Source organism: Pteropus alecto, unplaced genomic scaffold, assembly GCF_000325575.1.
Source record: "Pteropus alecto unplaced genomic scaffold, ASM32557v1 scaffold22, whole genome shotgun sequence".
Lineage (NCBI taxonomy): Eukaryota > Metazoa > Chordata > Mammalia > Chiroptera > Pteropodidae > Pteropus > Pteropus alecto.
The window spans coordinates 11,025,607-11,038,558 of record NW_006434839.1 but is presented as its reverse complement, the minus strand read 5'-3'; the positions used below and the strand labels follow the sequence as shown (position 1 = coordinate 11,038,558).

At 45.2% G+C, this 12,952-nt stretch overlaps 1 protein-coding gene across 1 annotated transcript; it reads right to left on the bottom strand.

Annotated features, from left to right (window-relative positions):
• Nucleotides 1-5,689: 5,689 nt before the first annotated feature.
• On the bottom strand, nt 5,690-10,779 carry GCC1 (GRIP and coiled-coil domain containing 1). Its single transcript, XM_006910550.3, has 2 exons — nt 9,313-10,779; nt 5,690-8,420 (listed from the first exon to the last, which is right to left on the bottom strand). The coding sequence occupies exons 1-2, from the start codon at nt 10,342-10,344 to the stop codon at nt 7,125-7,127; spliced, it is 2,328 nt and encodes a 775-aa protein (XP_006910612.1). The 5' UTR covers nt 10,345-10,779; the 3' UTR covers nt 5,690-7,124.
• Between the last annotated feature and the right edge of the window lie 2,173 nt (nt 10,780-12,952).

Genomic DNA, 12,952 nt, shown 5'->3' with positions numbered 1-12,952 from the left:
CAAATAGTGAACATTCTGCTGACCCTAGTACTGGATGGGGGAGCAAGGAGATCTTAATATATGGGAAAGAAAGGGGTGACCACTCCGAGGCCTGCAGAAGGAGCAGAGGGGAGGGAAGGAAAGCTAACAGGAGGTACTTTTCCAATCTCTTCTTCCTATCCTCTAATTATTCATTTCGCCTCCTTGATTGTCCTAGGATTTCTTAGTAACCTTATTGAGATATAGTTCACATGCAAAACAATTCATCCATTTAAAGTGTATAATTCAGTGGTTTTTAGAGTTTTTAGTGTATTCACAAAGCTGTTCAATCATCAATCCTACCTAATTCCAGAACATTTTCATCACCCCCAAAGTAAACCTTGTACTCACAAGCAGTCACTACCATTCTTAGCCTCCCTACTTTCCAGCCCCCAGCAACTACTAATCTGCTTTCTGTCTGTATTGATTTACCTATTCTAAACACCTCATATAAATGGAATCATACAATTGCCTTTTGTGTCTGGTTTATTTCACGTAGCATAATATTTTCTGGGTTTTTCCATGTTGTAGTATATATCAGTACTTTTATGGTTGAATAATATTCCATTGTACGAATATACCACATTTTCTTTGCCCATCTATTAGTTGATGGACATTTGAATTGTTTCCACCATTTGACTATTACGAATAATGCTATTATGAACATTAGTGTAAGTTTTTGTATCAAAGTATGTTTTCAATTCTCTTGGATATATATCTAGGAGTAGAATTGCTGGGTCATACAGTAACTCTAACTTTTTGAGGAACTGCCGAACTGTGGTTGCACCGATTCTTTCACATGAGCAAGGAATAAACTTCTCTGCGGTTTACACTAGTATTCTTTTGGGTTTTGATGTATGCACAATTGAGCCTAATTAGAACTTGGCCATTAAGTCTTTAGTGTTTTATAAATGGGTACATAGTCTTTCATTGCCAGGTGTTTCTCATCTGCTCAATAAGACTGGAAGAATTTGAGGCTGGGGATCATGTTATCTTTCCGCATCGATCACAGAGTCCAGTATCATGCCATGCCCCAAACAGAATTAATTAAAATACTTCTGGCTGGCTGGCTGGCTGGCTAGATGGATGGATGGATGGACGGACGGATGGATGTAGGAGCTCACACAAAGTCTAAAGAACACGCAGAGACTCACCAGCCTTCTCATTCTGTGAGTGAGAATTTCCTTTCTCCACCATCAGTCACTGAGCTGCATCTTCTATTCTATCTTTTTAATTACAGGATACTTTATATTTTCTGTTGAAATTTATATGGAAAGACACTAGGTGTTGCTGCTTTCCCATGAAAAAGAATATTGCTAGGAATTATCCAGTAGTACTTTAAGCCTTTATTACCAAGAAATGAGAAAGAATTTTGATTTTCCATTTTTGCTTTTGTCAAAGTTCTTTCCAGATAAAACATTTACAAAATAAATAGTGTGGTAGGCAGAATAATAACCCCCTACAGCTGCTCATGTCCTAATCTCCAGAATCTTTTAGGTTGCATGGCAAAAGGGAATTAAAGTTGCTAATTAGCTGACTTTAAAATAGGGAGATTATCCTAGATTATCTGTGTGGGCCTAATGTAATCACAAGGGTCCTTAAGAGTGGAAGAGAGACAGAAGAGAGAGGAAGATGTGACTACGGGAGAGAGACTCAGAGAGAAGTAATGTCGCTGGCTCTGAAGATGGAGGAAGGGGACCATGAAAAAAGGAATGCAGACAGCTTCTAGAAGCTAGAAAAGGCAAGGAAACAGATTCCCTCCTTGAGCCTCCAGAATGACATACAGCCCTGATGACACCTTGATTTTAGTGCAGTGAGACCCCTATCAGACTTCTGACCTCCAGAACTGTAAGATAATAAATTTGTGTTATCTTAAAGTCACTAAGTTTGTGAAAATTTTTTACAGTAGCGATAGAAAATCAATACATGTACTAATAATATGTTTCTCCACTTCGTCCTTTTGAAAGTAGGAATCCACTTCTTAGGAAGACAGTGGATGAGGGTTAGGTGACAGTTCACCAACACATAGTTAATATATGATTGTATTATGTTAGCTAGTATACATATGATGTCACATCACTTATATAATATTCTGGCAGGGAATGCATGAATCTAATCACAAAGAAACATCAGACCGACTCAAAATAAGGAAGCCTCTATTTAAAAGGGGGGCGGGGGCTATAGTCTTTAAAAACGTCACTATCATAAAAGAGAATGAAAAGGTGAGGAACTGTTCCAGATTAAAGGAGACTATAGAGACAACTAAGCACAATATATGATCCTAGACAGGATCCTACACTACAGGAGGAAAAAATCCTATAAAGGAAATTATTGTGTTAATTAACAACTGGAATGCAGATGGTAGATTTTATTATAGAATTATATAAGGCTGGTATTTTCAGTCTCTTGTTCATTCAACTATTTATGGAGCACTTAGCATGTGCCAGGTTATGAAAAGTCCTGACAGCACAAAGATGAATGGGGCATGATGGGGCATGACCTTGAGAGATTTAAAAGGTAGTTAAGGACAGAGAGAAGTTAATTTAAAAACGAAAGTACAAGAAATCACTGTGCCCATGGTCAGTACGAAAAAAGTGCTGAAGGATCTCAGAGAAGAAAGTACCTGAGCATCCCTGGGTATCAGAAAAATCTGCATACAGGAAGTGACATTTCAGCTGAGTCTGAAAGGACAAGACCATACTGCAGAGGTTTTAGATGGGGTGGGACAGTTTTAAGGTAGAGGGAAAAATGTGCCTAAGTATCCTAGGTTTGGAAAATGCAAACTGTTCAGGTGATACTGTAGGCACTCAAAACCAACACAAATAAGCTTGGCCTTATTTCAGACTCCTTCAAATCTCATCCCAGCTAAGGCTCCAGGTTGGGCAGATATCTCAGGGGAGTACACAGAACGCCAGGACAGGATGTCCCCCAAAGGGCCTGTGAAATTCCCTAGACTGAGGCTTCATTTTTGGAGATCTGATAGCTGTTGAACTTAGGAAAAGACAATGGACCCTACTCTAAATACTAACCCCAAAATATTTTGACTGTGTGGACATCACAGCCTCAGTTAATACAAAGTTTATGTGTAATCGACACTTAAAAACACATATTCACATGAAGTCATATCAGGATTCATTCTCTCAGATGTGAAAGAGAATATGAAAATATTCTCAGTGTTAGCCCATAGGGATGGACAAATTTATACTGAGCCAGATATGGTCTCGATGGTCAAGGGACAGGGTTTGCCTCCTTACAATGGTCATTGGCCTCCAAGTGGCCTTCACTTTACTGAACCCCCTGCATGGTAGGTTTGTCAGAACCACTATTTAGATTATCCAGGAGATCCGGGTCCCCTCTCCAAAAAATAGGAGGTCATTACATAAACTCACATAAAACTGACTTGCAAGAGAGTCCATTTCAAATTTTCAGTGTGAAAGAGCTCTGCTGACAGGAGAGAAATGAGGCTTCTGGGAAGTTATAGGCAGTCAGTTGCCACTGAAGAGATGACCACCTGGACTCTGCTTTCTTCCCCAGCCCATGCTAGAAATACAGCCCCCCGGATTTCTCAGTGAGCCATGTTTTCAGTATTCCGCGTTGCCCTCTGCTGGAAGGCAGCACAGACAGCAGAAAGAGCCTGGGCCACGGATTCATATGAACATGTTTGAATCCGGGTTCTCCCATCACAGACTCTGGGCCCTGGGTCTAATTTCTAATTCTGCAACTTAACATTCTTGGGGGGGGGGGGGGATGCAGTTTAGCCTCAACTTTGTTTTAGGTACTGTGCTGGTTCTTTATGTATTTTTCTTTAATCTGAGAATATAACTCTAAAATAGGTATTATCCCCATTATAAGAAAATTAAGCTCAGAGAGATTAAGTAATTTGTCAAGGTCACACAGCTGGCAGGATATTAGACTGGGATTTCAACCCAGAATGTCTGAATCCAGTTTCTTGCTCGAAAATCATCAATAACCAGGCCGCTTGGGGGCGGCAGCGGAAGAGAGTGAAGGGGAGGGAGTAAAAGTGGTTGAAGATTGGGTAAAGTGACCGACCATTCATTAGGGCTCTATTTCCAATTCCCAAAGCTGTTTCCCCAGCTTTACTAGAGGTTATAGCTGGACACACTATAACGGTAGCTGGTACACAGCTCTCCTCTTATTTTGTTAGAATGATCCAAGATCTAAAATTAGCAGCCATCTAGAACCTGGGGGACAGAGCAGCTTTAAGGCTCTTACGAAGAACCAATGTGGCCTGTTCAACTCTACAGTGTAGCAACTTTGCTAGACTGCAATTTATAGCTAGAGATTTCCTCTCCATTTGAACCAGCCCAGTTCAGTCTGGAGATGTCTTTCCATCGCCAGAAATCATCTATGAAGACAGGCCCAGACCCTCCAAGTCCTGAGAAGACAGGAGCACCAGATGAAGCAGTCTTTCAAGTTAACCAAGCTTGGTTCAGACATCAATTAGTTATATGACCTTGGGCAAATTGAACATCTCGGCCTTTGCTTCCTCATCTGTAAAATGGGGATAACATCACCTGTGAGGAGTAACTGATATAATGGGTGTGAATGGCTCAACAAGGTGCTGGCACACTCCACAAGAGTTAGCAAAACAACCCTGTAGTAGCAGCTTCTCAGGACAAGGCCAAGAGCCTTGGGGTTCTATGTAACAGATGGGGACTTACAACCTCAAGGGCATGGTAAATGGACATTTATATCCCAGATTGGAGGAACCCAATAGGAGAGAGAAAGTCTTTACAGTTGTCAACTTGCCTTCCTTCCATTTCCTCCATCTCTTCTTCTCAGCGATCCTCCAGATCACGTGGCAAGTTAAACAAGTTCAGTCTCATTACTTATCGACATAACTCATGCACTGACATTCTAGGACCAGAGTTCAAGGAAAATTTATTTTTCTCTGAGTCTGGTCAGAATTCTTTCTCTTTCACTTCCTTTCCTTTCTAGGAGTGCAAACCAGTCAAATAATTGAAAAGCTTATTTGGGGGAAAAGGGTGGGGAGACAAGGAACTTGTATCCTTAAGGGTAAGAAGGGACCAAGTCTTTTCGCCTCAGTTGGGAGCATTCACAGACTTATGTATATCGATACTTTGTCAGAAATTGACTTGTTTCTTTGTTCATCTGGTATCTTCTCAAAAGTCAAAGGCACAGGAATTATCAGTCCCAGGAAAGCAACTGTTACTATGGCTCTTTCTATTCTGTCCCAAACCACCTAGAAATAACAATATGAATATATATATAACATTTAAGGTAAGAAAATTAAGGAGATGAAGATGATGATGATTTAATTTAGTTTGATGTACTGAGAAATTTTTCCAGGATACCACGAATCCTGATTTGAAGCATAATAAAGCATTCCTAAAGAAAGTACTTCTAAAGTTTAAAGCAGTAATTACAGAAGTTCCAAGCCCGCTCACTAAACCCATGAGACACCTTTTTCCAACATACCTACCTACACATACACACGAACACACGCACGCACGCACGCACGCACGCGTAATTCCAGACTAAAAAAAAAATTGTGTTGTAATTGAGGCAGTTCCTCCCTAGATTCAAGCTCATGGTTTAATATATTATTTCCATCCTTTTAATTTACCGTTTACAGTCACACTCTATTTGTGTCCAGATATATGTATATACCATTAATGAAGCACACAGGTCAGTTATTCAGGTTTAATAATTCCACAGTTTATGTTATTATCGTTTGAACACATTCTTTGCAGATAGTCCAGGTCACCCAGCCTCCAAATCAGAACATTTAATCAAAGTTTTCTGCATTCCAAGCTCTCGCAGAACAGATCTCTCTGATGAAATAACAAAAGAATACATATTTGTTCAGTTGGGTGGCAAAGCACTCAATTTTGGTCTTTAGGATCCAAAGATTTCTATAACCAGCAAGAGCAGATGGGGACAAGGAACGAATACAGAAATTGATACTGTTTGAATCTGACTCAGAATTCTGAGTCCCTCCTTTCCAGACTGCCTGAAAAATAAGCCTCCTTTCCTTAAGTGCAGAATGAATCTACTTATGTAAGAATCTACTTAGGTAGGAAATCCCACGGGAGGAGGAAAAGTTACAGTAACACATAAAGGGAAGATGAAGACTGTGGACTAACACTCTACTGCCTCCCTAAAGGAGTGTGCAAAATACCCTGGTGACAGTGACCCACAAACACCCTGGCTGCAGGGACGTGGAGATTTAGCCACTTTCCTACAGCATACTTCTGGAAACTTCTGCAGCAAATCTTCCTCCTCTTCCCTATAAATCTGAGCTAATTCCTTGCATCCAGGCAGGATGAGAGCTTCCTGATCAGACCCCTTAGTGGAAGGTCAACATTGAAAAAAAGATAGCATTCACTCACAATCTCAGGCCAACCTCAGGCAGGCAGGTTAAGGCAGGGACATGTGTGAAAGGTCCGTTGTAATCCTATCCAGGCCAAAAGCAAGTCACTTGGGAAATCCCTAACATTGAATTGGTGCTCAGGGCTCCCTCCAGGATGTCACAAGTGGTGTGTTTTGTCTAAATTAATTAGGTCCTACCCAACCCTAACCAGACCAAGCTCCCCAGTTCTAGGATGAACTCACTATTCCTTGGCCCTTTGGACTAGTGGACAATCTGTCACTATTCAAACTTTTCAAACTTTCTGGTCCCTCTCTAGCCTGGATTTATGTCCCCAGAGAATTGGGGCAGCAGTGGACCAGACTCAGACTGAGATGACGGAGAAAACAGCTGGTCTTTGTACATGTTTAGAAATTAACTGAACTCCCTTTGGAGTCATATTTACTCCTAGCTCTGCACCTGGAGCATAATATTAAAACAAAAATGTCTCATTTTCAAAGATTCTCACCATTTCCCCCAACACACACACCACCAGAAGATGCCATCCCACCCAAAACTGCCAGTGTCCCTAGGGCCTAAGCACAAAGTAGCATTAATGGCATTTGGCAGAAAATCCCACCCCATTTTGAAGACTCCTCCCAGTTCAACACAGTGAAGTAAGATATGAAAAGGTAAGAGAAGAGGCAGTAGAAACCAGAATCTGTCCCTTCCCACATAACAGGCACAGGAATCTCAGGAGTTAGTGAAAACAGCATCATCTCTTGCCAGAAGGCCACCAGCTACCACTGGGTGAGAGCCGCGTTATCACTTGTTTCTCCTCTGGACTGAAATGCAAGATAGTCAGGATAGCTGTGAGTGTCTGCTGGCGGCCCAGGCTGTCAGGCAAGGTCAGGAAGCGGTAGATGATATTTTTGAGGTACTCCAGGTTGGCTCCTTCCCTACTCTGGTCCCTGATGTTCTTTTCAATGTGGCTCTGCAGGACTCCAACCTCCTCCCGATGCCGCTCGCCCTCCTCCAGCAGCTGCTCCTGCAGCTGATGCACCTCAACCTCCAGCCTATGCTTCTGCTTCCTCAACAACGTGATCTCCACCTCCTTGCGGGCCAATTGCTCAGCATATAGGAAGAAAGTGGGCTCATTGGCCGCAGCTAGTTGCAGTGCTTGGGTCAAACTATCTGGGGAAGCTGTGTCAGCCGGGTCCCCAGGACCCCCACTACTCACAGGGCTTCTGCGTCCTGGCAGCCCAGAGGACAAGGCCACAGAACGCAGTTGCTCCAGCTCCAAGTCCTTCTCGGCCAGCACTGCCAGGGCACGGTCCCGCTGCTTGTGCAGCTCCTCCTCCAGTTTCAGCGTGCGGTCCCTGAAATCCAGCTGGCTCCGCTCCAGCTCCTGCCGGTGGTGATGCTGTACCTTGGCCAGCTCCTGCTTCCAGTCCTCGGCCTCCTGCTGGTGCTGGCGCTCAAGCTCCTCACAGGACAGCCGCAGGGAGATATATTTCTCCTTCAGCTCAGCAAGCTGGTTCTGGGCTTCCTCCAGCTCCTTGCCCAGGTTCCCGTCTTTGGCATTCTTGTTCTTGAGGATGACCTGGGCCCTCATCTTGTACCTCTCAAACTCTTCCTTCAGCTGTTTCAGCTCCTGTTGGTAGTAGAGCGCAGTAGCCTTCTCCCCATCGGCGGCCTCGGAGCTGGGCATTATCTCCAGGTCACAGAGCTTCTCCACATCCAAGGTCACCTGGCTTTTCCTGGCTGCCACCTGCAGTAGCCTCTTCAGCTTCTCCATCTTGTCCTTCAGGACATTGACGTCCAGACTGGATTCCTCTCCATGGCTGTCTAGAGGGGACCGGCTGGAGGCTGCAAGAGCCAGTGTCTTGTTCTCCAGGTCCAGCTGCAGAATGCGCTCCTTCAGCTTCTGGATGGCTAGTTGGTCCTTCTGCTTGGCTTTCTCATAGGTGCCCAGCAGTTCCGACACCTCAGATATTTGGTTCTCCAGGGATGCCACCCTCTGCTCTTCCAGCTGAGATTGCTGGCGTAGTTGATCCTCTGCAAGGGCTGTCTGTAAAACAAGAGAACAGATGGAAACGCATCCAGAAAAGCCTCAAAGCCCTATGGCAAACTTTGAGAAAGCAAGAGAGGGGAGCAAAAGGGTCACAGGATGGGGATAGCCTGACAAGAATAGGAACTGGGGACTTTTCTGTTGATTTGGGAGCTAACAAAAGTTCCTGTAACCTGCTTGGGTTCTGCTCTCAGACATATGTTATATCAAACAAATTAAGAATCTTCGTGTATCTGCTTTTGTCCTGTTTTAGTGCTTCCTCTTTCTTCTATCATACACTGAGCTCACATATAAAGTGTGTTATGTTTATCAGGTGCTTCCCCAAATCCTATTAAGAAATCATATGACATTCTTTTACTCTTCTAATATTCCTGGAAGATCAAATCTGAGTTGGATCTCTCCCCATACTGAATGGAGGCACTGTAAAATAGCATACCTTTCCAGAACACACAAATCTTGACTAACAGCAATTTCAAAAGGTCATTTCTTCTGAGAAAATTCCCTTTGCCCCCTTCGGCCACCCTATCTATAGGCACATACCACTACCTAAATCTGTCATGTACCTATAGGCATACACATGACTTTTCACTACATGGCTGCCACAGTACTGCTTCACAGCGCACAGCTGGTAAGATGCCAATGGCCAGAAGTGCAGAGCTGTCTGGCTCCAACCCAGCCTATACTCAGAAACTCCACATCCTGTTGGAAGCATGCTCTGTGGATACTGTCAACACCACAGAGAACACAAATTCCCAGGACTTACAAATAAAACTTTTTGAATAGCATCAAAAATCAACAGTACAGCCACCTAGATCTAACTATCAAAGGAGGAAAAAGAACCTTACTATTTCCCACTTCAGGCTAAAAGAATGAAAGAGATAAAGATAATTACCTTCCTTATTTCCTGCTGCAACTGAGCCTGGAAATGGCTCTTAAGGTAGGCAGCCTCTTCCTGAAGCTCCTGCAGCCGGGGGTCTGGCTGATTCTTCTCATCCCGAAGAGCCTGCAGCTCACCTTTGAGCTCCTCCACCTCAGAGGTCAGCCGTTTGGTCTGCAGTTCAAACCCTTCCATTTGACCAACTGCATATGCCCGCCCCGCCAGGGCTTCTCGGGTCTCTTCCAACCGAAGCTCCAAGTCTTGGCGTTGGGTCCTCTCCTCTTGTAGCAGTTTCTGGAGCTCACGCAACATCAAGGCATGGTCACTCTGCTCTTGTGCCCGATCATGCTGTTGTGTGATAAGTCTGGCTTTAGTTTCTGCTATCTGCTCCTGCAGCCCCTTCAATTCTCCCTCCAGACGGTCCCTCTCTTCCTCTGCCTTTTTACAGGCATCCTCTAAATCCTGTTTCATCTTTTTCTTGTCAGCCAGGTAAGAAGCTTCCATGCGGGATTTCTCCTGGGTGACTGTAGCCAAAGAGCTGGTCAAAGTAGCCAACTGAGTCTTCAGCTGGTGCAATCGTTTTTCTACCTCCCCACCAGCAGACGGTCCATCTCCACTGCTACTGCTAACACCACTCTCCGACCCGCTGGCCTCTTCGGACTTTGGAGGTGGTGGTCCACGGGTCTGTCTGTCATCTTCCACCCCAAACTCACCTTTGGTGCTTGTAAGACTGGCCGCTGTATCCAAGCTGGTGGCAGTCCCAGTGCTATCTTCGCTGTGAGTGGAGCATCGGTCATCCACGGAGTCAGGACAGGTGAGGCCTGGAGGCTGGATACCTGTGAGGCCCACATCTGCCTCGTGGGATACCGACAGCACTTTGATGCTGGCCTCTAGCGCTTCTTTCTCTTTCAGTAGGCTTTTATAGGCGCGGACCACATCCTTCAGACGTGCCTGGTACTGGAGGAGCTGCTGCTTCTGCGTCTCAATGGTCTCCAGCAGGTCCTTCTTGCTGGGGCCGCCCCCGAAATTCATCCCAAACTTCTCCATGAGGATTCAGAACGGTTGTTCAACGTCAGCGCGGATAGCCCTGGAGAGGGTCGCGAAGACGCTGGTGGGCTCTGCTGTCCCCGCAGTCCCACACCTGTTCCTCCCAGCTGTCCGAGACGGATGCAAGGTGGCGGGGCAGGATGGCAGAAGCGCCACCGGGTCCCAGGCACGGAGGACGGGGGCGGTCCTACCCTGGAGGCGGGGCGACGCCAGCACAAGAGGAACTCACTGCCAGGGATCGCCCGCCGGGTCTCAGAAGCCGCTCAGCGCTTCCCACTCGTCCGGGCCAGAGCAGCCCGCGACAGCCCTCGGCCCACAGTCCGCCAAGGGTTTAAGCTGAGCGCAACCACACGGAAACTTCTTAACTACAGCGGCCCCACAAGGGCGCTTCCGGGTCCGCTGGAAGTGACGACAGCAGGACGGCTCAGGCTCCGCCCCCAGTGGGCACAAGGTGGGTGGGGCTACTTCAGCGAGTGGGTGCTTGGCGGCCTGTTGAGAACCAAGTTGGGTGCGAGCCTATCACTCTCTGGAGAGCAGAGTAAGCAAAGCTGAGGACAGACGTGTGATTTTGCCTTCGCGAGGTTCCCTGAACTTGCCCCCAGACTACGATCAGCGAGGGACTGGGGGCGACGTCGCATAGAATCCTTACCAAATAGCCCCGTGAACGACTTGTCCCCACTATTTCGGGGCTCTAAAGAGCAACAATTAAGACTCTCATTTAAACCAGGAAAACTCTTTCTAGGACGGTGTATGGCACCTAGTAGGCATATGGTATAATAATTATTATACTGAGTTCTGCTGAGTTGATTGAACAGATGTTTATAGAGGGCATCTTATGGCCATGACGTCTGTCCTAAATGCAATTATATTCCAGGAGCTTTACAAGAGTTTCACTACGTAGTCTTTAAAATAATTCTTAGTGGATATTATTGGTGGACATTATTTTACAGATATGGAGACACGAGGCACAAAGAGGTAAGTAACATGTCCGAGGTCACACAGCTAGCAAATCTAGGAATCCTATCCAAATCAATCCAATTCTCAGCACACCAAATTCTGTGCTAGATGATCACCATGATGAGACAAGGTCCTGCCCTCAACGAGCTCACATCTAGCGGAGGACCAGGCAAGTCCTGCCATTATACCACTATATATATTCAAAGTGATATGGAAGAGGAAGGAGTCCTGTCTAGGGGAGGCAGAGAAGACTCTCAGGGAAAATAGTTTGGGATGTGAAGGATGAGTAGTGATTGCCCATCTAACTAGAGATGAGAGAAACAAGCATTCCAGGCAGAGGGAAAAGAATGCAATGACTCCTGGGTCATCAGGGTGCCTGGCTCACCTGGGAAGCATTGAGAGAGAGTCATCTCAAGGTAGTAGTTTAGGGTATGTGAAGGGGGTGGCAACAGATGGGGGTGGCATTTAGATTTTATCTTGGGTGATAAGACACTAAAGGATTTTGATCACAAGAGTGACATAGTCAAGACTTGTATGACAGGCATTACCAAGGGGCAGGAGACCTGTGAGAAGGCCATTTCAGTCGGGGGGTAGTGAAATAGGCCAGTGACAACAGAGAAAGAAAGAGGCTAATAAAAGAGCTGAAGATGTAGAACTGGCCTGACTTGTTCACAATCGGTGTATTATTATATTGAGACGCTTTTAAATGTACTCTTCCATCTTGTAAAAGCCTTGTTAGGAATGCAAGTCTATGACTGAGGAGTAAAGTCAAGCACTGGTATCTGGTGTCCAAAGTCTGTTCTCCTACAGACTTTGCAGGTCTGGATGGGGAAGGTCCTGGGGGTCTCTTCAGACCTAGTTTCTTAGTGGCACAGGTAACATCCAGCTGTATTATACAAAACATTCAGATATATTACTTATCATTTTTATCTTCACCATAACCTCATGATAGGGCAGATATTAGTCTATTACGGATAAGAAAATGACAGGTTGTAAAGATTGTTGAAGGCAAGCCCTTAAAAATAGGCAGAACTGAGATTTGAACTGAGGCCCAGAACAAAGCACATAGTAGGCATTCAATATTTATTGACTAAGTGAATGAGCAAAGGGAGTTCTCTGCTTCCCAGCTCACCTCACCATGTCCAGTCCATAAGCAATTGATTCTAGAAGCCCGCTAGAATCCAGAATAGCCAAAATGCATGCCCTTGCTACACTGAGCAACCAATTAGTCCAGTTCAACCCAACGAGCATTTGTTAAGCATAAACCTAGCATTGAACCGGGTTTTGCTATAGAAAATATTTATAATTAATCCCTATCTTGCTATTTCCTTTCAGATGCTGTGTGGGGAACTCACAGCTGAAACTCTTTGGGTGTAAGCAGGCATGATGATCCTGACAACATCCTGGATAGGTGTGCATTAATAATCCAGGATCCCAGGTTTGTGGCAAAGTGAAGAAAGAGCTTCAGAAAGGCTGCCTGGGTTCAGAATGAAAGACATTGAGTCTAGGCCCATCGAGGCGAAGGTCGTGTTCTCTAATATGCAGAAGCAATATCTAGGACCGCGCCGCCCAGAGCTGGTAATCTGCTGGTTCTGCTGTTGGGATCTATGGAGCAGGCGTTTTAAGGAACCGTGAAAGCCAGCTAATACGC

What these genes read in the sequence shown, in the direction of transcription:
- GCC1 (XM_006910550.3), bottom strand. Translation starts at nt 10,344, where the DNA reads ATGGAGAAGTTTGGGATGAATTTCGGGGGCGGCCCCAGCAAGAAGGAC. An exon ending in TGCAGCAGGAAATAAGGAAG is followed by an intron (nt 8,421 to 9,312) that starts GTAATTATCTTT and finishes CTTGTTTTACAG; the next exon opens with ACAGCCCTTGCAGAGGATCA.